Source organism: Lissotriton helveticus, chromosome 7 (genome assembly GCF_964261635.1).
Source record: "Lissotriton helveticus chromosome 7, aLisHel1.1, whole genome shotgun sequence".
Taxonomy (NCBI): Eukaryota; Metazoa; Chordata; class Amphibia; order Caudata; family Salamandridae; genus Lissotriton; species Lissotriton helveticus.
Window position 1 is genome coordinate 138,129,080 of NC_136068.1, and position 24,343 is coordinate 138,153,422.

The 24,343-nt window shown below is 46.7% G+C and overlaps 1 protein-coding gene across 2 annotated transcripts in view; it reads left to right on the plus strand.

Annotated features, from left to right (window-relative positions):
- MYLK2 (myosin light chain kinase 2) overlaps window positions 1-24,343 on the plus strand; it is a 158,764-nt gene that overhangs the window by 11,404 nt on the left and 123,017 nt on the right. For both annotated transcript variants that reach the window (XM_078651759.1, XM_078651758.1), the window contains exon 2: window positions 17,803-17,878. In XM_078651759.1, coding sequence (XP_078507885.1) covers window positions 17,806-17,878 — 73 coding nt within the window. In that variant the 5' untranslated portion in view covers window positions 17,803-17,805. The remainder of the gene's footprint in view (window positions 1-17,802; window positions 17,879-24,343) is intronic.

The window sequence follows — 24,343 nt, forward strand, 5'->3', positions numbered from 1 at the left end:
AGCAATGACTCCCATCCCTATCCCATGGTCGGATCACTATCTGGTACCATTCTCCGTACGTATTCCCGGGAGAAGATTATTGGTGCCAGCACCGCTATACCACTCTAGGCGGAGATGGGCAAACTTCTCCCAGGCAAAGTTCTGTGCGGCACTTATCAAAGGAGGGAGTCCGGGGGGGATGATGCGGACACTTCTAACTCCAACCTTTGCAGACGTATCACTGAGGCACTTGACTGCACGGCCCCACTCTCTCGTGCTAAATTAGGTGGTCGCACTCAGAAAACTGCCCCGTGGTACAGTGATGAGCTGCGGGCTGCAAAGGCAGCACTGAAGCGAGTAGAAAGGCAATGGCGAGTGGCCTTTTCAACGGAAACTAGGGAGCCTTACCTAACTGAGAGGCGACTCTACCATGGGCTAATTAGGAAGTCCAAAGCTGTACACTATGCCACTAGAATCAGTGAGGCTGGCAACTCCACGAGGGAGCTTTTTCTGCTTTACAAATCTCTCTCGTGTGGGAAACCAGCTACTGCCCCAGATGAGTGTTCGGCGGAATCCTGTGATAAGATCGCGAACTTTTTCGCCGAGAAGGTAACTAAAATCTACTCGTCATTTCCTAGTCACCCCATGGCAGGGACTGAGTTCGTGGAAATCCTGAGGGATTGGGGGAATAGACACAGATTGACCAACTTCGTTACCCCGCCCCCGGAGGACCTCCTAAAGATATGCAGATCTATCAAGTCTGGATCCCCTCGGGACCCCACCACGCCTAAACGGCTAGCCGATAGCTTGCCAGTACTGGAACCCTACATCAGGTACCTGCTAGACCTGTCATTTGAGACTGGGACAGTGCCTAGAGACTGGAAGCAGGCGGTCGTTCTACCCCTTAGGAAGAAATCAAACATCAGTTTTGAAAAATTAGAGAACCTCCGACCTATCTCCCTGCTGCCCTATCTGGCTAAAGTGGCAGAAAAAACGATTAATGTACAACTAATGGATTCCGTGGAGGAGGCTGTCCTCCTGCATGACACCCAGTTTGGTTTCCGCCCCCACCACTCAACTGAATCGGCGCTCCTGATGGCGGTGGAGACCCTACGCCAGGGGGTGGATGAAGGGCAGACCATGGCCCTCATCCTACTGGACCTAAGTGCGGCATTTGACACTGTAGCACATACCACCTTGCTACAGTGTCTGAACAATGGAGGGATATCGGGTACTGCACTTAGATGGTTCCAGTCCTTCCTGACAGGGAGACGCTTCCAGGTCCGCCAGGATGAATGCTATTCGGGGGAGATCTGTTTGGGACAGGGCGTGCCCCAGGGCTCGTCCCTGAGCCCCACCCTATTTAATTTATATGTCTCCCCAGTGGCCTCTATTGTGGAGGGCTATGGTCTGCACATAGTATCCTACGCCGACGATACGCAGTTGGCTATCTCCCTATCGCGTGCGCCCGGTCTTGCGGTGGACCGATTCAGAACCTGTATGCAGGAGTTGGCAACCTGGATGTCCACCAATAGCCTCAAACTAAATGGCAATAAGACCGAGGTGCTCGTGGTGGGGGGGAGCCCATCTGTGTGGTCGTCGGCGTGGTGGCCCTCTTGCCTAGGCGAGGCTCCTACCCCCTGTCGGGAAGCCAAGAAACTTGGAGTTTGGCTTGATGCTGATTTATCCTTTGGACCGCAGACAGGCCGTGTGGTGGGTGTCTGTTTCAGCGTCCTAAAAAGTCTGCGGAAGGTCTTAGATCTACTTCCCATGTCGGCCCGTAGGACGCTGGTACATGCGCTCGTCACATCGCGCCTGGACTACGGCAATCTACTGTACCTAGGAGCAACCAGTAAGGTACTAAATCGTCTCCAGGTGCTGCAGAATGCGGCAGCTCACCTCATTCTGAAGCTTCCTAAAAGATCGGCCTCCAAAGCAGCCCTTCAGACTCTTCACTGGCTTCCAGTGAGGAGCAGGGTCGAGTTTAAGGCCCTCTGCACCTGCCATCGAATCCTTAATGGGAGGGCACCAGCACCACTCCAGAGTCTGGTCTCCAGATATGAACCTATGCGAGCTCTGCGCTCCTCCCATGGTGGCCTATTAATGGTCCCTAGGACAAGAAAGGCTCGCATGGGAGGGAGATCCTTTCGCTACTTGGTGGCGAAAGGCTGGCACGCCTTACCTCTGGACCTTCGCCTAGAATCGTCTGAAGCCGGCTTCAGGAAGAAGCTAAAAACACATCTCTACACACGGTAACTCGAGCTGACTCTGTTGCCTGCTTGCTTGAGTTTTTCTGTCTTAGCGCAGGGACACGCTAGATGAGCGTAACCGCGCGCTTTATAAAACTCCCTTATTATTATTACTTGAATGTGGACACGCGTCGGACGCGTGCTTTTTCAGTGTCAGATTTGTCCTTGTGAGCGCGCTTTTGCTGCTGGCTGTTTGCTGTGAATGTGCGCGAACGCTTTTGCTTTCTGTTGTATGTCCTTTCCCTTACCCGTAGCTGTTAAAGCACTCTGCCCTTGTTTTTTTTTTGCCGTTCCCCCTGGGGAAGCGCGCGCCCTCCTGTCTCTGCTACCAGTGGTCTCGGCTCGCGCAGGACTGCTCCACTTCTGTCTATCGTCTGTCGCTTGGACGCCTTCAGATCCCGGCGCAGATTAGAAGAGGAATGCGAACCTCCGGCTTCAGCCGATCTGCTCCAGCCCTGCTCGGTTCTGACTCAAATTATATTTTATTTTCAGATGTCACATTAAATAGAAATTCGTTACACCGGACAGACAAGCCAGACAGCCGCATGTCATGTGTAATGCATTGAGACAGCCACAGGGCCGGACTGGCTACCGGGCATTTTAGCATTCTGCAGAGCTGGGGGCTGATTCCGTTGATGGGGACCTGCATGTGCAAATTGAAATTCGTTTTGCATTGTTGATTTCGAAGCACACGCAGGTCTCCATCTACGAAATTAGCCCCCACCGCAGTGACATCAGCCCCCAGCTCTGCAGAATGCTAAAATGCCCGGTAGCCAGTCCGGCCCTGGACAGCCAGTTTCAGTCCGATAGGCGCAAAGCGATTTTATTTGGGAAACTGTTGAAAGCCCGCACGCATTAAGTCTAAACACAAGCCCTGTCCAAAAATAGTAAACGGTGTTGGCTAAAAGCCCCAAACTGGCTAAAGGCGTGGCACGTGACACTGCGCCCTTTGGCATCTCAGTGGCGCTAGGTTCAACTTTTAATATCAGCTACAGCTTTCTACCAATTTTCTTAGTCCGATTATAGAAACAATACTGCTAAGTGACGGGAACCACCCATTACAACGACGGTGTTTTCACGCGCTGCCATCGCAACGCAACTTTCACATCACAGGAGCCATTACATCGCATGGTTTTAGAACGGATGCTACTAATGCGCATTCACATTAACATCGCTAGCCATGACAATGCGCGAGTGCCGAGATCGCTTGTATCAGACGCGGAGTGCCAACATGTATAAAACGCAGAGTGCCGAAATAAAAATTATTGATGCGCGTGCCGACATGTACAAAACACAGAGTGCCGAAATAAAAATTGATGACTGTGCCGGTGACGTCATAGCAATAGTCATGGGGGTGCTGCCATGACATGGGAGATGGTACACGGGAGGTGACTGATGCGGAGGGGAGGTGACTAATGCGTGCAATTATCAATTAGCTGTATGCCGACATGTATAAAACGAAGAGTGCCGAAATAAAAATTATTGATGCGGGCCACTGATGCATGGGGTGCTGCCATGACATTGAAGATGGTACACAGGAGGTGACTGCTGTGCCGGTGACGTCATAGCAATAGCCACAGCGGAGGGGAGATGACTGACTATCAATTAGTTGCATGCACCGATCACTTGTATTTAATACTACAAATTATTATGGAATTAGCAATTCGTTGTATGACTGATGTATAAAACGCAGAGAGCCGAGATTTGAGATGTATGGAGATCACGTGTATCAGACGCAGAGTGCCGACATGTATAAAACGCAGAGTGCCGAGATTTGTATCAGACGAGATGTAGATCTCAATAAAAGTTATTGATGCGTCCCACTTAGATGACTGTGCCGAGGTGACAGATAACATGGGAGATCACTTGTACGCAGACTAAGATGATATGGGAGATTTCAACGGCATGCGGTGACGTCATACCATTAGCCACGTGGGTGCTGGCATGACATGGGAGATGGTACACGGGAGGCGACTGATGCGTGCACCGATCGGTTGTATTTCATAAAAAATATTATGCAATTAGCAATTAGTTCTATTTCATATGCAAAAAAAAATAGTATTGTGCAATTAGCATTTACTTGTATGCACCGATCACTTGTATTTAATACAAAATATTATGCAATTAGCAATTAGTTGTAGGACTGATGCGTGCAACGATCACTTGTGTTTTATAAAAAATATTATGCAATTAGTTGTATTTAATAAGAAAAAACCGTTAGTATTGTGCAATTTGCAATGTGCAATTAGCAATTACTTGTATTGAACTCGGAGTGCGAAGATAGACATTATGCGTGACATTAGAAAAGACAAATGAGATGTAAGATGCGAGTGATACAGATGGTGAAGATGACAGATGCCGATACAGATGCCAATCACTTGTATTCATTACAAATTATTGATACGTGCAGTTGTATTGAATATGAAAAAACATTATTATTATGCAATTAGCAATTAGTTGTATTGAACATGGAAAAACATTACTTTTAAACTATACAAAAATATCACTTTAGACCCACTGATGCAAGATGACATGGGGGTCACGAACACGGCAGATGGCAGATGCCTGCAAGATGACAGATGCCGACCCACATGCCGATCACTTCTATCAATACAAATTATTATGCAATTAGCAGGGGCACATGGATGACATAGTAGCAAAGGCTGCATGATGCGTGCAGATGACAGATGCGCATTATGACTGATGCAAGATGCGTGTGCTGCGGTGACGTCATACCAATAGACACGGGGGTGCTGCAGGACATGGCAGATGGGAGATAGTATGCACTAACATAGAAGATGACAGATAAGATGGGAGATTGTATGCACGAACACGGAAGATGACAGATGCATGCCGACTTATGACATTTTGCGTGAGTTTATACCAATAGCCACGGGGCTGACATTAGATGACATATGGTTACACTATGAAAAAAACGTTACTTTTAAACTATAGAAAATTATCACTTTAGACCCACTGATGCAAGATGACATGGGTTGTCACGAACACGGAAGATGGCAGTTGCGTGCAATCCATATTAATAAAGGGGCCGATTATGATAGAGGATTTTCCGCCTCCTCCGGGGCGGCGGAAGCCACCTCCGGCCCGGAGGAGGCGGAAAATCCTCTGCGGAGTCACCAAAGACCCACCGCCGCATTACGATGGCTGGTGGGTCTTGGATTCTGTCCGCTGCTTTTCCGCCGCGGTCGGATTACAACCGCGGCGGAAAAGCTCTCCTTTGGCTGGCAGTGTCTATTAGACACCGTCAGCCAAATTAGGAAGCATTAGTAAATACGCTTTTCCGCGGCGGTTTTTCCGCCGTGGAAAAGCATGTGTACTTTTGCTTTTGGGGGCCCGTTGCGGGCCCCCCAGGGCGTAGGCGGGTGGGGGGTGCACATGGGGGGTACCTATGGTACCCCCCAGCATTTACATGCACTTTTAACATTGCGGCGGGTGCTGCTTGAAGCAGCAACCGCCGCAATGTTAAATATCCAGGATGTGACCGCCAGGGTGGCGGTCACATCCTGATTTGCATGGAGGGACCTCCGCAGTCCATGCGGACGGTCCCTCCACCTCTGGGATGGCGGACGGACGCAAGTCCGTCCGCCATCCTAATCGGCCCCAAAGTCTGGACTATAATAAACACTTTCGGGAAAACGATTTTCTAGCATGCGATGTGATGACCGGCGATGTATTTGCCTAAAGCGGCAGATACACTACAATAGCGTGGGGACAGCATGCGCACTGAATGCGTGCGATGTGATGCCTTTTGCGATGTAAAAACGGCATGGTCATTGCTGGCGTTGTGGCGGTTAGCGATGTATCATCATACATCCATAAGTGACACCTTCAGGCAGTCCTCACTTTTTAACCGAAAGCTATTTGTATCGTTGGGGCAGGGACACAACCTCACAACACATCTTTGTGGTAGCATTTTCACCGTCCTGGACTTTTCATTTACAAATCATTGTTTTCAGGCGTGTTTGTTTAATTGGACCGAAACAAAGCTGAAATCCCCATGGCTTCGCACCTGCCATGTTCACGTGCATGTACTCGAGGGAGTTGTAATATTGTTTTGCTGTTGTTTTTCTATTTAATTATTATTTTTTGATATTTTTGAGTTTGTTCACATTTATGAATGTATAACGGTTTTTTGTCTGTTTATATGAAAATGTTTGATTTTCGATCCCCTCACTCTACCACTCTACCGTTCTCACTCTACCGCCCTTGCTCTACCGCCCTCACTCTACCTCTCTACCGCCCTCACTCTACCTCTCTACCGCCCTCACTCTACCTCTCTACCACCCTCACTCTACCACTCTGCCGCCCTCACTCTACCGCCCTCTATACCACTCTATACCCCTCACTCTACCACCCTCACTCTACCACTCTACCGCCCTCACTCTACTGCTCTACCGCCCTCACCCTACCACTCTACCGCCCTCATGCCCTCACTCTACCGTCCTCACTCTACCACTCTACCGCCCTCACACCTACACTCTACCGCCCTCAATATACCACTCTACTGCCCTCAGGCCCTCACTCTACCACCCTCACACTACCACTCTACCACCCTCACTCTACCGCCCTCACTCTACCGCCCTTCCTCTACCACTCTACTGCCCTCACTCTACCGCCCTCACACTACCACTCTACCGCCCTCACTCTACTGCCCTCATGCCCTCACTCTACCACCCTCACTCTACCACTCTACCGCCCTCACGCTTTCACTCTACTGCCCTCACTATACCACTCTACCGCCCTCACTCTACCACTCTACCGCCCTCACGGCCTCACTCAACTGCACTCACTCTACCACTTTACCGCCCTCACTCTACTGCCCTCACTCTACCACTCTACCGCCTCTACTGCCCTCACTCTACCACCCACACGCCCTGACTCTACTGCCTTCACTCTACCGCCCTCACGCACTCACTCTACCGCCCTCACTCTACTGCCCTCATGCCCTCACTCTACCGCCCTCACTCTACCGCCCTCACTCACTCTACCGCCCTCACTCACTCTACTGCCCTTACTCACTCTATCGCCCTCACTCACTCTATCGCCCTCACTCACTCTATCTATCTATTGCCCTCCCTCACTCTATCGCCCTCCGTCTATCAACCCTCCATCTATCTATCTATCGCCCTCCCTCTATCTATCTATCGCCCTCCCTCTATCTATCTATTGCCCTCACTCTATCGCCCTCCCTTCATCGCCCTCCCTCTATCAACCACACCCAACCACACACACATACAACCACACATACACACAACCACACACACACAACCACACACACACAATCACACGCACACAACCACATGCACAACCACACGCACAACCACGCGCTCAACCACACGCTCAACCACACGCTCAACCACACACTCAACAACACACACAACCACAACCATACACCCAACCACACCCAACCACACACCCCACCACACACCCCACCACACACCCAACCACACCCAACCACACACACAATCACACACATCTATCGCCCTCACTCTATCTATCGCCCTCACTCTATCTATCTCCCTCACTATCGCCCTCACTCTATCTATCACCCTCACTCTATCTATCTATCGCCCTCACTCTATCTATCTATCGCCCTCACTCTATCTATCTATCGCCCTCACTCTATCTATCTATTGCCCTCACTCTGTCTATCGCTCTCACTCTATCTATCGCCCTCACTCTATCTATCTATCGCGCTCACTCTATCTATCTATTGCGCTCACTCTAGCTATCTTTCGCCCTCCCTCTAGCTATCTTTCGCCCTCCCTCTAGCTATCTTTCGCCCTCCCTCTAGCTATCTATCGCCCTCACTCTATCTATCTATCGACCTCACTCTATCTATCGACCTCACTCTATCTATCGCCCTCACTCTATCTATCGCCCTCACTCTATCTATCTATCGCCCTCACTCTATCTATCTATTGCGCTCACTCTAGCTATCTTTCGCCCTCCCTCTAGCTATCTTTCGCCCTCCCTCTAGCTATCTTTCGCCCTCCCTCTAGCTATCTTTCGCCCTCCCTCTAGCTATCTTTCGCCCTCCCTCTAGCTATCTATCGCCCTCACTCTATCTATCGACCTCACTCTATCTATCGCCCTCACTCTATCTATCGCCCTCACTCTATCTATCTATCGCCCTCACTCTATCTATCTATCGCCCTCACTCTATCTATCTATCGCACCACCACAGCATCACTCCGGGGCACCACATCACTATGCGCTTCCACAGCATCACTGAACGCCACAGCATCACTCGTCGCCACCACAACATCACTCAGCGCCACCACAGTATCAATCTGTGAAACCATTCAACAATAACTGGTTCAAATATTTTCTCTCAATGTTCCAAGCTTTATTACAAATGTCACAAAAAGATGTTAATATTTCACTTCTGTTCTTGGATTTTCGTCACAATAAAATACACTGAACATAATCTTCACAAAAGTTATTTACAAAAGTTTAAGCTATTGCCATTATAAATTACAATAACTTTTATTTAAGTATTAATTATTTAAAAAAATTAAAAGCCATTGTTATTTGTAATATCAATACATCTAAGTCACGTAAATACAAAACATGTTGCATTACAATTGCTATAGGTGTCACATTTGCAAAAGATAAAAGTATTGGCATTGTAAATGACAAAGCTATTAATTTCGCTATTTTCAAAACCAACACATAAATAAAAAATGTGTCATTTACAAGACCAATAGCTCAAACTTTCCTAATGCGAGACCTATTGCATTGCAAATGCTTGTTTATATTTTGTCCTCGAATGTATCCAATTGACATTCTGGGGACAATATTTTACAAAGGGTAGCCAAAGTGTTACATGGTTCCACCTGGTCAATGACCTGGTTCAGGTCATTCTTGCCAAACCAGCTCTTGGGAGTGCAACTTGGACCACTCATATTGGAAAGTTCCAACCTGAACTGTGGGGTTCCTCTAAAGTTTCGTCACAGCCGATGTCCTTTATACAGAGGTGTAAAACAGTCCCATGAAGGCCTGGCAGAGCAGAGGGACTTCACCATTCAGGGGCTCCTCATGCCACCCAGAGCATATGAGAATCTGTGAGATATAGGAGCCTCGGTAGCTCCTCGCGACAATATGATGGGTGCTCCATCAGTGTCTCTTATGCCATAGCTTTTATACCATCTATGCACGACACAAATTTGGAACAAAATTGGGGGTAAAATAAAAACCCTTGAAGAGCTTCAAATGTATGTGGATATGTCTGTGAATGATGAACTCCGAGCGAACAGCATAAAGACTAGGATTTTTATTTATTTATTTTGGACCTGAAGGGAAAGCAGTTTTCAAAGATCCTCCTTTTCAAAACAATTCAGGGGAAGTGCCTCAACATGCCATGTCAACAGCATTAAAAAATATAAGTGTACCATTAACCCGTTTACCGCGGCAGATATTCAGACGTGGTGCGGCGTTCCACCTAGTGGGTGGGGTGCGTCGACCGTTGGTCGTGCGGAGCACCCCAGAGGTAGTGCTTGCGTCGGCCGACGCGAGCATGCAACAGGTTAACTCAGGAAATGGGCTTTGCCCCACAACTCATGAATGTTACAAAATCATGTTTCTATCAGCTTAAGAAGCTTCCTTCTGTCGACCGCAAAACATCAGAATTTTGTGGTTTGAGCAGCCATCACTTCAATGTTTGGCTATTGAATGCTTGGTATGGCAAGCTCCCTCGAATATCTTATGTAGATTGCGGCTTGTACAGAATGTTGCAGGAAGAATTATCTTCGGTAAAGAATAAAAAGATAACATCTCTTCGAGTAAGGAGCCGGGAAACAACCAGAACAACGCAGTCATTACAACGCACTACCTTTACAATGCAGTCATTACAACACAACATCCTCTACATCGCATGCCATTACAACGCAGCCATTACATTGCATGTCACTACAACGCATGCCATTACAATGCATGCCACTACAACGCATGCAATTCAGGACCGGGCATTTCCCAGGTGGGCCGCTAGGGTAGGGGCTGTTTTTGGGCCCCCATGGGGCGTTTTTGTTACTGGAGGCCGACAATATCGGCCGTAGGAAATAGCTCAGCTGCCCCCCCTTCCTGGGGGCCGGCCGAGCAGTTTGCCAGGGCCGGTTTCGGTTCCCAGTCCGGTCCTGGTGCTATTACAACGCATTATAAGGTAAGTAATCTGAACACTTACCCTACTGTTGCACTCACTGGAGCGGGAATAGTAATTTTTACCCCTACACTATCCAACACACAGCTGCGTAGTTTGGGGTCGGTCCGCCCCAGGCGGCACCATTTGGGGGGGCGGAGGCCGCGCGGCACTGGTGGCCCGTTGCGGCGACCTTTATAATTTATTTGGGGACACTCACTGACTGACACTACTGTCAGTCGTTACAGTAGTGTCCCCAAATAAATTATAAAGGCCGCTGCACCGTCCACCAGTGCTGCACAGGCATGCCCGTTTGAAGTGCAACTGCAAGTGCACCGCCACCTGCTGCTTGCAACTGCTGCCTGCAGCGTGCAGCAAACGCACGCCAACACCACGAGAATAGGCCAGTCGCACGCAGAATTAACTTCTGCAAGGTTGACTGCGCCGGGCGGAGGCGTCCGGGTTCATTGTGCTCGCCGGCTGGGGTCGGGACTCAAAGTAGTGATTGCGCTTCCAGTGGACGGCGCTGTGCAGCGGAGCTTGGGTGGGGTGCAGGGGTATCCTGGTGCTTGCGAGGACGGGACATTTAAACCTGGCAAGAGCACTGTTTGTGGAATGTGAGGGGAGCTTCATATGCAAGAAACCAAAAGGTGAGCAGTTTACCTTGCAAATGAGCGCCGGTATTAGCAGGTATAAAATGTATAAGTGCAATAAAACTCACTTTCTTTCCATTTCTTGCAAGACTGGGTTAATCTTAAACTTCAATTTTATCAGGTTCGGGGGGTGAGGTAACTGTTTGATGGTGTGCTTAGAAGCAAGTCGGCTTTTTGTCGGGAGATATTTACATGTGGTCGAGATTTTGCAAGTCTTCGTTTCTGATCCTATAATTTTGCAGTCAGTGTGCTTAGGTCTGGTCTAGAGACGCCTCATGTTATCCCAAACGTAATGAAAAAATAAATACAGGGCTTTCGGTTCCCCCAATTCATCCATTGGGCTGCTCATACTGTCAGTCAGATTTACTTGCGCCCACCATGGTATGGGCTCAATGCGGCAGTCAACTTGGCCCATTTGCTGATGTGCACTGCGAGTGACAGTACTTTACCAGCTCGTATGTGCTTAGCCACCTGAAAAGGATGGCACTTCAATATCAGGGGAGGTATGTCAAGTCTGCTGAGGCACTGCTTCATTTTCACTTTTTTATACATTTGGCAATTTATTTTTGGATATTGCAAATGTTTATTAAAAAAGACATTAAAAAAATGTTCACGCTTTTCAAGGCCATTTCTATTTTCTTTGCCAATCCTGGTTTCATCAGGATCTCAGAAGCTACTCTGGGCCGTTCAAGGACCTGTGGAGACTTATTGATCTTTTTCCCCATGTTTTGATAGTTTTAAGCTTTGCTCATGCTATGTATCTGCATTGCAACATCTCATCACACCTTATTGTTGGTTATTCTGGAATGGAAATAGAGTGTGACTGACTGACAAATGAGGGGATGCATTCGAATACTGGGATCAGAGCTGTCCTGCAATTCATTGTAGTGGGACATGTGTGACACTCAAGGAGGGTTTGGTCGTGATCTAGCCCGATGTTACCCCTGCACACCAGGGTTGCTTTGGTTAGCGCATGGTGATGGCCGCAGGTTAGTGAAAAAGCTAAATATGCATGCCTCTGGCACTTGGATGGTTAGCAAAGCAGTCCGTGTCCTGTCATTTGTACGTCCCAACATACCTGTCAAGTAGGAGGCAGCCTCATGCCCTGACCGCAGAGCTAATGACGCACCAGCTTTAGTGCTGGTGGCATCCGGTCAATGAAATTATCTTCTACAGCTGGAAACTGTATGGCACCAACTTATGATGCATCTGAGCTAGTGACGTTTTATGTAGAGATCTGCAATTTATATAGCAGATGGCAGATTATGTGTAAAGTGCAGCAAATCCATATTTTTGTGGAATAATTCTAGGACGCAGAGTCTAATAATTTCAGTGGCACCTCTGGCATAAGGTTTCTCCTCTCTGTCATAGTGAGACGTCACATGACAACACAGTTCCAAAATACTAATTGAAGGGGGGGGGGTGTATTAATGTCTGCCTTTTCAATGGCGAATGGGGCACTATTAAGTTGAAACTCCCTTGGACAGGGAGTGTACTGAAAACAAAAATCACCTCCCCTTGCCTCTTGTTGGCCAGCTCACTTTAGCTGAGCAGATTAATTTGCCATCAGAAAAATGCTGTAAACTCATCCTAGGAGGGCATGTGAGGCATCCACAGGGGACACTACCACCGCAACCTATAAAGCAGGACGCTCTGAAATAACTGTTGTTTAAAATAATGAAATATAACGAAATAAAGTTGGTCAAAAGAATCTTGCTAGGGCGATGAAGACGTGACAACAGTCACCAACCACTGTCTTCATTACAGTGACTGCCCAATACCATGAAAAATCAGACATCAACATGAACCCTAAGGACACCAGTAGCGTAACACAAACTGATGGGGTACCCCTCCAGATTGTGATAAGGGGCCCCAAGTACCCAATATCTCATAAGTATTCATAGGCTTTGGGTTGAATGGGGGCCCCCTAAAAGGTTTGGGGCCACCTCGCGCCACAGAGGATTTTGTTTTGCCCCTGAAGGAGACATCTGATTTGCAGAGATGTGCAGCTTCTGAACTAAAGCTTAGAGCAGGGGTGGCCAATGCAACTCCAGATTCCTGCCATATTTTCAAAATAACTGATAAGTAAATAAGTCCTATTTAGATTTGCGGCATGTAAATGTATACTATGCACATATTCTAAAACTGTATCATGGATCAAGCCATGCTGGCCTAGCCGACTATTGATGGCCACCGCTGACTTAGATCATCTTGCAGTGAACATTTAGGGCATTCAAAAATTTGAATGACCTGAAAACATCCTGCAGCACCACATTGTTCCCACTCTACATCATTCATATAACCCTGGTGTCAAACACATTGAGTAGAGGACATATTTTTTTTAAAACATCACCCTACTACACTGGAAGCTAATTCATACTGTAGCCCTTATATAGTGTATTCAACTGTGTAGCCTTGGACCGTGTCATGTATGTGCATGTAACTTGCATGATCGAGGTAACTATTAGCAGCGATACTAAGTGTCTCTCTGACTTCTTTCAAGTGCTCGCCATCCTTTTTCCGCAGCACCTGAGCCCCCCCCGGGCGGCAATCTGAGGGATAGCCCAGGGTGCCACGCGCTCTAGCTACGCCTCTGCCAACACTTACCCTACTGTTGCACTCACTGGAGTGGGAATAGTACTTTTTACCCCTAAACTATCCAACACTTACACTACTGTTGCCTTAAAAGTATTATGTGTTGTAAATGAAGGCGTTTTAAGTGTAGTTTCTAAAAATGTGTGTTGATGGCATACATTGTAAAATCATGCGTTGTAATGGATGTTGCAATGTAAAAACTGCACTGTAAAAGTTTGCGTTGTAATGTGTCCTATTCAAGGAGACGCTACATTGACTACCATTCTACGAAGGATATTCAAAAAGTGCCCTCTAATTTAGAAATGTGTCCATAAGAGGACTACTGTACACCAGTAAACTACAGTATCATACTCTCTGGCTCAAAGGCTCAGGCGAGAGCCGTTTGTGAAGACCTCCATGTTTCTTGAACTCCAAGAGAGGAGGCCGCTCTTCAATCACTGCTGCTAAAGCCACAATCTTCTCAGAGACCTGAGATTAAGCCAGCCCTTGGAAACCTGAGAAGAAAACTTAAAACTCAGCTGTATCAGCAGGTCTTCTTCTTCCCGTGCCGTTGTAGATTCTTGACCCTAACATTTGTGGTAAAATAGTGATCAGCGCCTTGAGAACTTCGGGTAAAAGACGTTTCATAGATGCAGTTAACAGCAACCCTTAGAGAATGTCCATAATGGTAGAAGTGGAATTTATGATTGCGCCAAGATTGGCAATTATCATTACATTATGGTTGAATTTTTTTGCTCAGTTGAGGTGTGGGTGTGGCTGACCTTGGCAATGAGGTAACCCACCAGTCACAGCTCACACTGCAAAAGGCTGTGTCCTACTCCATAAGGGCATTATTAATAAGAGTGGTGCTTTGAGGAACAATATAAATCAATGTGGAACTCAACACTGAATGCTTTCTGCTGATCGCTTCCTCAAACCCACTCATGTTGACTTGACGGCTGCTTATTCATCTGGAAAAGAGGTATTGTGAAAAGTGGCGGAATCAGAAAGTCTTAGAACGCGGGAGCATCTTCAATGGTCCCATTAACTGCACACACCTTTTCCACTGTGCTAGTAGCAGATACAGCTCAAGGTCGCCATTTACGTCTCATTCACAGGGACAGCAAGGAATTAATTTGCTTCATCTTTTAGTCCAAGATGTAAGCACACATATGTTGGCCACATTGGCCCTACGTTTATCAGCACTGCCAATCACCTTAGTATGTGCGAATAAGAAACTGTGGGCTTTTCTCTAGTAGACCCACCAAGACGAAGCAGGGTGATGTCACCTGCATTGGCATCAAAAGCCATAAAACACTACCACGAAAATGCTTGCAGCATGGTTGTCCGCATACCGGGTCATGCATGGATCTCCACACTTCTCAAAATCAGCCTCTTCCTTCAGAGAAAGGACAGAGTCCATGTATGATTTATATCCTTCCCATCCTTGCTCCCATGTGAAGGATGCACAATCTGAAGGAAGGACTGTAAATAGTTTCATTCAAAGCAGTGCTTTAAATGGAAAATTAAAAGTGCAGGTACTCACTAATTTAGGGTGACCAGACGTCCCGGATTTTCGGGAAATATACCGACACTTATTTCATAAATGAACAAATGTCCCGGTTTTGAGAGAGGGTCGGGTGAGCCCGAACATTTACACTTTACTGTGAAGACTCACCTTCCCTCTGAGGGGAGGACAGGCGGAGCCATTGACCACCATGGCATGCCAATATGTTGTAATGGCTGCAGGGACATTTAAAGCGGTAACTTGCCTACACTCCCGAATGCTGCTTGAGTGCCTGAAGCCATTAGAAGCTTTGAAACTGAAGTGGGAAACGAATATAGGGCGACCGATACCGGACACGATATGGGGCCACATTCTTAGGAGAGCATGGAAGGGGAGCAGAAATGCAAGATTCCATCAGGTGCATTTTTTCATATTGCACAGAGCATATTTGACCCCGGGGAAGATCCAGAAATATTTCCAGGCCCGGGATGCAGCATGCCCTAGATGCACGGCACCAGCTGTGGAACTGGAGCATATGCTGTGGGACTGCCCGAAGTTGGGAAATTATTGGTCTGAGGTGATTTAGGGCTAATACTGGCTCAGAGAGAGATAACTTGGCATTGGAAATCGAGAGAAGGCCCGTCGAGTGGGCGGTGGAAAACCGAATTATATAAGTGGGCCAGCAGTGAAAGTATTGTCAGACTGAGGCAGGCAGCTCGAGCAGCCAACGACAAGAGCTTGGAGATGGCACAGGCATGGGAAGCGCTGGTACAAGCCTTACGGGACTCACAAATAGAGGATGAAGACTAGTGAATGGAGTACGAGCATGTGCACACGGTAATGAAAATTGAGCTGAGCAGTTGTCCGTTAAGCTTCTTTTGAATAATGGAATTGTATGCTGGAACCATGCCCACACCAATTGTTAAAAGGGGGGGAGGGATCCAAGGGGTTAGTTGGGAGAAACTATGAAGACATGTCTGATGGTTAAATGTAAAATGATTTAAACGCTGGTTTGTGTGCTAATAAAACCAATAAAATATGTTTTTTTTAAAAAAGATTCACCTTCCCTCTGGCCCTCCTAAGACACCAGGGACAGAGAATTGTTTGAAAGTTTCTCTTACTGTGCTGCCTGACTTAATTCAGGCAACACAGCAGGGTTTAATGAAGGGTGAATCAACCCCTGCAAAGCACATCACAGGAGGCCAGAATCACAATGCTCCCCTTGCAACACACTTCAGTTTGGCAGAGGAAGTCTTTAATTTGCATGCTAGAGTAGAGTGTGATCATGTACCTTTGTAGCATGAAAATTAAAGACTTGCTCGGCCATGCTGTGGTGTGTTCCATATGGCTAGACTGAACACAAACATATATAAATATATATATGGAAAAATTAATTGACATAGAAATAGAAATAACTGTTGACCAGTGCCAACATTTAGTCCTTTTTTCTATGTGTGTGTGTGGGGGGGGTGGACGCTAAGAATTTTTTTTGGGTTGGGTGGGGCGGCTAATTCTTCTAACAAGATGCAGAGTGGAGATGCAGGGGCGAAAAAACAACAAAGCCTCATTAATAAGCAAATGGTCTTTTAAAGACCTGTGAAGTACTCAGGTGCGGCTGTGCGTGTGCCCCAGAGCTGTCTGGGCCCCGGCCCAAACACACGAAAGGGGGGGGGGGCGCTGAAGCCCTTTGAACCCATAGCAGGAATACACAAATACACAGGCTGTTGCCAGCCAGAGCGGCACATAAACACGCTCCATTTGAAAGTGTCCTTTTCAGTTTTTGCGTTGCAGGTAACCGTACTTCAGGGCCTGAGCCCTGCTGCTTCTGAGAATACCGGTACTCTCCTTGCCTGAAATTAAGTTCCGGTACTCAGGGGCAGAAAACTGAGAAGTGCCGATACTCAGTACCGCTGAGTACCGGCCCATTTAAAGCACTGATTCAAAGGTACACAAAGTGACACTTTAAGTTTCCTTCTTCTCCCAACCAGAACTCAACACACAGTCCAGAAGGAACTCTGTGTAGTATAATCACCTTGAGTAAGAGGGTGTGGATGAGGAACACTAGGACTCAGAGTAAAGAAGAGTACTAATCGGGATATGGCAGCGCTAAAGATACAAGCACCCAAAGCTCTTATAATTTTTCACCTTTTGTCTATTTCCCTACTTCTCTCATTTAACATTTTTCCTTTTTTTTGTCTTCTGTGCTTCATTCAATGTCAGTCTAACATTTTGTCCTTCAATCTTTTACGTCTTTGTTTACAAGTTATGTTTCCAATTCTGTTTTTTCCCCTCTCTCCCTTCCTTTGAATTTCCCCTCCTCTTTTCTCCCCTATTTTTCCATCTGTTTCCTCTTTCTCGACCCTGCCCTAATCCTAAACGTCTCCCTTCCACTCAGTGCTTTTCAGCTTCAGCGACCCCTGCTATATCATTCTGTTTCCTCTATCACTCTCCCGCCGTCACCTCATAAGACCCCTTCTCGTGTTTCCTGTATCACTCAGCCCTGTGTATCTCCTCAGGAGAACCCCATCAGTCTCTGTCTCGTGAGCAGCTGCTGTCCTGGGGTCCCCGGGCAGCCCTGACCTGTTATTCCAGGCATACGTGTGTGTTTCCTCTGGACAGCTGGCCCTGTGCGGACAGATTGCTGCTGCCCACTTAAAACTGTGGCTTTGTGTCTCACCTCAGAGTATGTCAGAAGACGACAGAGCGGCAGGACCCGGAGAAGAGAGGCCCGGGGTCGAAGCGCGTGACGGGACAGCAGGTACGTCAACTGGCGGCCGCGCGTTGCCTGCGTACAGTAACGCAGGTAAAGCAGCGTGGGGTCAGAGGGTAACTGTCTGCGTACTGTAGATAGCGCGCGCTGGTGTGCACCACAGGCAACAGTACAGTAGGCTGAGCAGGTAGAGCAAGCACGAGCGGCGACAGGCAAGGAGAGCAGGGACAGTAAACGAAATAGGGGAGCAGAGCTCAGGTACTACACAGCAGCCTTGAGGGGAGTATGGGGTTACCTTGGTACAGGGGCTCTGTTTATACCGCATTTAGTAAATAATCTATTGACAGTGCGATGTAGGAAAACTCTGAAGCAATGTTTAACATATGACAAAACCGGTCAATTATTCTAAGTTACAGTCAATAGCAAATTGCTGAGCTTTGAAAGTTTTTACGTTCGGTTGTTGCTCCACACTTTTATTTCTGTGTGCGTTATATGATGGAATAAATACATGTATTTCTCCATTTGGATTTTGTGGCAGAGAATTTAATTCCTTTTCTATGGCCTATGCTCAGTGATAATTCAGAGTAAGGCACCCCATGTTCCTTTACAAGTTCTTTTATAACGTCACGTAACTCTGAGGTGACTTGCAATATCCTTTTAAAGGAAGAGAGAGGTTATTTTAATCCTTATAACCATCACCTTTCCAATAAAGACCTCAAATCCATTGTGCATTGCTCTTTCATGTTCAGCACACAGCAGTAAAATCAGAATCCGTACTGTGAAATTAAACACACCAAAAGCAGTTACTAATTTTTGCCAAAAGATATTAGAACCAGTTTAATATGTCAGAGTAAAAATGCAGTGGTTCATATCGTGTAGAAACATGCAGAGATTCTATCCTTTCTTACATGACCTATACCTTAGGAAAAATATTAACTTCTTGCCATAAAGTTCTGCTTTCTGTTGTTTACTTTTTCTTTTTAGAGAACTATATCTGAAGAAGGAAAAGCCAATTCCCCTTTTCCTTCTTTAAACTGTGGCTTTAATAATGCTCAGTGACCTGCCTTTCACCCTGGCAGCAGACACTCTGATGTCAGAACTCAACCGTAATAACACTTTATTTCAGGAAACGTCAGAAGTGACTACATGGCTGTAGTGCCTTGTCCCAGTTAGGTGACACTTCAGTGAGGTTACAGTCCATTTACAGCATTGCCCAGCAGTAGCCAGAAGTCTCAAGTCAGGTTGGAACGGAGTTTGCCCAACCATGTTCAAATGGCAGCAGCAGGGTGCGAAGTCTAAAGGCCGGGAGTTAAAAGGCCCATGGGACAGGTGTGCCAGTGAGTTGAGGGCAGTAAAAATATGGGAAGTTTGCAGATCAGGGAAAGGGCCATCTGCTCCCACACACACTCCCAGCCTGAACCCCCTGCCTTTTTACCTTTGATTCCCCACACTTTGGTGCCTGTGCATCTGCCAGGATTCAGTTCAGAATTTCCAAATATGCAAAGTAGACACCGGCAGATGGGCCCCACTCCTTTTAGGGGCCCTGCGACAACGGATCAAAATGATAATTAATTTAATTAAAATGTGGGTTTATATAGCGCTAGGAATCGACTCCCGGAGGAGTATCTCCATGCTTCGACCGCTGGGGAACCCATCCTGGCTCACCCTGAGAGATGGTCCCTGATGGGTATCTCTAAGGTGCGACCAAGCATCCCCGGCGGTCTGGGGGGGCCGTTGTGAAGATGAGGCAAGCTGATGCCCAGAGTTGCCGAGTGTGGTTTCTGACTAGAGTAGGCACCGAGGCGAGAATTATCGAGTCCGCTGACCCTGGTCCACGACCCTGCCGCGTCGGGAATCGAACCCTGGTCCCGGGCCGTTCTCTGCTTACGGGTCTGCCGCCTCTAACCAGTGAGCCACACTTTGATTTGATCGTGAAAGAAAATTACAATCAAGCTTTCTTAAATTGTTTCCAATTTATTTCATTAAATAACATTTTTAATGTTTAGTTTGGTGTAATAAAATTGGTTTATTAGGATTGTTGATTGGTAAAATGAAAAACGTATTAGGAGATAATTTGCAAGGGGTACCCCGAAATTTTGACTGCCTAGGGTCCTCCACAGGGTTTAATCCAGCACTGCCAGAATACAAAGCTTCTGCAGGGATTACATTTAATGGATTTGACTTCTGGTTCTTTGGGTATTGGGAGAGATGGATCGAAAGTGACTCGCACAAACGAAAAGAGACAAAGAGAGAGGAAGGGGGTGCAATTTATGAGGAACAAAGGCAGACAGGAATTGAACAACAGAGCAATAGGGTGGTAGGTACCACAGCAAAAGTGTGAAACTGGAGATAATTATCCAGTTTATTTATGTACTTATTAGGGGGTTTGGTAAAGCACTGTGTGTTGACTTTCACTATTCAGAGCGCTATAGGAGTGGAGTGCACTACGTTTAAGGGTTCAACGCTATTGCATGTGGTTTAAGCACTGCAAAGTGGGCTTTTGCAGCAGGACATGGGTCTTAGATGCTGTGGCATTCAATTTGATTCATCTGGATTAGGAGTATATACTCTGTAGTCAGTACTCAGGTTGAGTAAAGGGCTTTGAGAGGGACTTAAACATTGAGGAATGGGATTTAAGCATTTTCTTTGGATAATTGCTTTAGGATGCAGTTTAAACAGGGGCACAACATGAGCTACTGTGGTGCAGGTCGGTTCCCACGCTTTAGGGTGCCTCCATCTCGCCACAAGCATGTATATGTCTTTAAGACGACCAGCCTAAATGAAATGTACCTAATTATGCTTGCTGATCCATCATTTTGCGATACTCCTCTGACTGAATTCAGGCTCTCTGAGATGTAGAGTAACCTCTCCAGGATGGGGTTTAACAAATCTGAGCTTGGGTTTATGTGCTGTGAGATTACATTTAGACGCCCTGATGTGTGTTACACTATCTTGGAGTTTGGGATTTATGCATGCATTTAAGCACTGACCGATAGCATTTAAGCCCTACTAAGATGTGGCATACGTTCCCTTTGATGAGAGTATAGTTATTCGGATTGTCTTTTAAGTGCTTTGTGGTGAGGTTGAGTCTTGTCTATTGTGATTTAAACATGACATGGTGTAGATCTTTCTTAGGAATAAGGTTTAAGCACAATGCATTGATGTTTAAATTATATGGCCTAGCAAGGTATTGTGTCTAATTATCCTGCGATGTGCTTTAAGCTCTCTTGGATGGGGCTTTAGCACTCTGGGTGGAGCTTAAGTACCCTGAGATGTGGCTATGGCTCTCATCAATGGGGGTTTAATGGCTCTGGAATGGGGTTTACGTGTCTCAAGACAGCATTTACACACCATAGAATATAACTTAATCTCGCATGGATGAGGTTGAAGCATTCTATGGTGAATGTAAGCACTCTAAGATGGTAGTTGTGCTCTTTAGTGTGAAGTTTTAAGCACAGCGTGGTGCATTTTATTGCTTCCAGCTGCCATGTGAAACCCATAATATGGTCTATGCACCCTGGGATGGCATTTAAGCATTCTGAGATGGACTTGAGCACTCTTAGATAATTTTTAAAGCCTCCAAGACGGGGCTTAAACACATTGTGATGCATTTGAGTGTTGTCTGCTTCCATTTACATAATGTGTCTTGGTTTACACGCCGTGGAATTTGTTTCAGCTGTTCTGGTATAGCTTGTATGCACCATAGAACTTAGTGTGAGCTCTCCATGATGGGGGTTTAAAGAATCTGTAATGGGGTTAAGCTCAGTGTGATGGGATTTAAAGTGCTAGGGGATAGCACTATATTATCCTGAGGTGTGGTTCAACCGCCGGACTGGGACCCAAAATCGGCCCTGGCAAAGTGCTCAGCCGGCCCCCCCCTCTACCCTGGGGGTGTGACCGCACTCTTTGCCAGGGCCGGTTTTCGGCCGATTTTGTTACAGGGCCGTTTTTGCAGCTATGCTGCAAAAAACGGACCTGTAACAAAAACGACCCCCTGGGGCCCAAAACCGGCCCCCACCCATGCGGCCGACCGGGGGATTGCCCGGTGCCTGCATCGGCCAGTCCGGGCCTGGTTCAACCACTCTCTGAGGCTGGATTTAAGTGGTAGGAGACAGCATTTATTCACTGTAGGGTGTTGTTTAAGCTCTCTCGGATGGATGCTCATGCTTTCTGAGATGTGATAGAGTTACAGTTATGTTAGCTACTTGTAACACACACTACACACTCAGTCACCACTAGGCTCGACTCATTGATGGTGAGTTTTGAGAGAAAACCAAACTCAAGTGGTATGAGCGAAGGAGAGGCCAGGGTGGGTCTGAGAGAAACAGGAGACGCACAACATGGCACAGAGATCCCCGGAAAGCTAGGTTAGTGTATTGCCCTTTCCTCTCAATCACCCTCCCGCCCTCCACACTCTACAGACAAACATCCTTTCCCACCCACTCTCTTTGTCCTAAGATACTCCTTTTTTTTGTGCAAAGCATAGAGTAATGGGCGACGCTGGACACCCCCCAGCGCCTCTCCACCCCTTACGTGTTCAGTGCAGCCAGGGGATCTGTAGTGAACCAGGCAAGTCACTACTATATCAGCTTGACTAGTAAAATATAGAATGAAAACCGAATTTGTGATGTATTTAATCAGTTGCTCTGGCTTTTCCAGTGCAGGCAGTGGAGTAACCTCTGTGTGAGGAGTAGCATGGGTGGGGTGGCGTGGGAAATATAAATAAGGCTGGAGCCTCGAGGTGATGGTGAAGCACAGATGCAGTACAGGTGTGGGCTCAGCTGCTGAGGGGGAGATCTGTGCCGCCTTTCATCCCAAAGATGGATTGGAGCAGGGGAGAGAGGGGCTTGAGTGTAAACCACACATGGAGCCTTGAGGCATGGGGCTTGGATAGTCTTCACCGGTTTACTTCTGGCCAGCAGGGCCTGACAAGATCTAATAGCATTCCATCAAATGTCACTTGGCCCTGCTTGGAAATGGTAATGGTACGGTTCAATTAAAGACTAGCCATCCTGCTGAACAGTAATGACTATTCCAAACCAGGCTCTCTTATTTTTCCTTACTGATTTTTAATAATTTCTTCAGTTTTTAGTACACTATTTTCCGGGTGAGCGGGAAAGATGGCCATTTGTTAACATACAGTGCCATTTTTGTCTCGATTTTCTTGTAAACAGCCATATTTCCTATTCTCTCTTAATTCCTTGTCCAAAGGATAAACTATATATATTATAAAAGGAAGAGGGCAGAGTGTGCATTCTTGCCTAGTTCCTTACTTGATGTCTGTGTTTTTCGACTGAGATCACAATTAACAAGCACTCTTGCATTTAGTTTGGCCTAACAATCTGAGACAGCTTTTAAGCTTTCCAACCCCGACCCCACCAGGTAAAGGACTTTCCACAAATACACCTAGTTGATTCGATCAAATGCTTCCACTGAATCATTCATACGAATGGCAAAATGTGGCTTACTCATAGTGATGATATATATATAGTGCCAATCATTTTCTGTGTTAAGTCTTTCAGATATCTACCTTTATCATAAACTAAAAACAGTTTATAGTCGACATTTATCAGCAAATATGTCAACAGTGTTCACATAGTAACACATTTTTAAGCAGGTTTTAGAATTAGGCATATTATAGCTTCCGAACAAGACCTTGGTATATCACGCATCTGCAGAACCTTGTTAAATAGGACATTCCATAGTTTTTAGGCCAACAGAGGGTAGGAATGACTCTCTGGAGAGACTTGATGGCAGGAGGTGCGCAAACAGCAGACGAGACGGCAATCCGAGAGTACATGTCGGTTGATATAGTGAGATGAGTTTAGAAACATAAAGTGGTGCAAGGATATTAAAGACCTTAGAAAAAAGCCCTGAAGCAAGTAAACTAAATCTGATAGGAATAGGGAGCCATTTTAGTTGTGCAAGGTACAGAGTGACATAGGGTGAACAAGAGACCTTAATGAATGCAGACCGCAGGATCGATTGAAGTGAATGAAGATTATAAAGTGTGAGTCTTACCAAATCTGTGCAGGAACTCATCCACCCCACCTGCCACACTTCGGCTGCCACTTCTTACATTATCGCCTAGATTAGTTACTAAACCCCACCCTTAATCCCAGTGAATTTGCTGACACCTTAATAAAAACACTGCAAGTTGCAACCAGAGTCTCAGATGTAGTGCATACTGAAATCTTACACCAGAAGAGTGACATGGGCAGCAGATGAGCTGGCCCACTTCAAGGGAAAGATAACACTCGGGGGCAGGAGGCTGCCCCAGAAAAGGTTCACCCAGGACCTGCTTGACATGGAGAAACAGCTGAGAGCTGTAGAGCACTATTGGAGGGATTCCACTGACAAAGAACGGTTCAGGAAAGCATGGTGGCCTATAAATGCCAATCATGAGATCAGATGATCTTTGAAAGACTTTGGCATGATCATTTTCGATAATATTTAAGGGGATTTTATATGAGTGAGTCAGCGATAGACACCCCGCCCACGCCCTTTCGGATT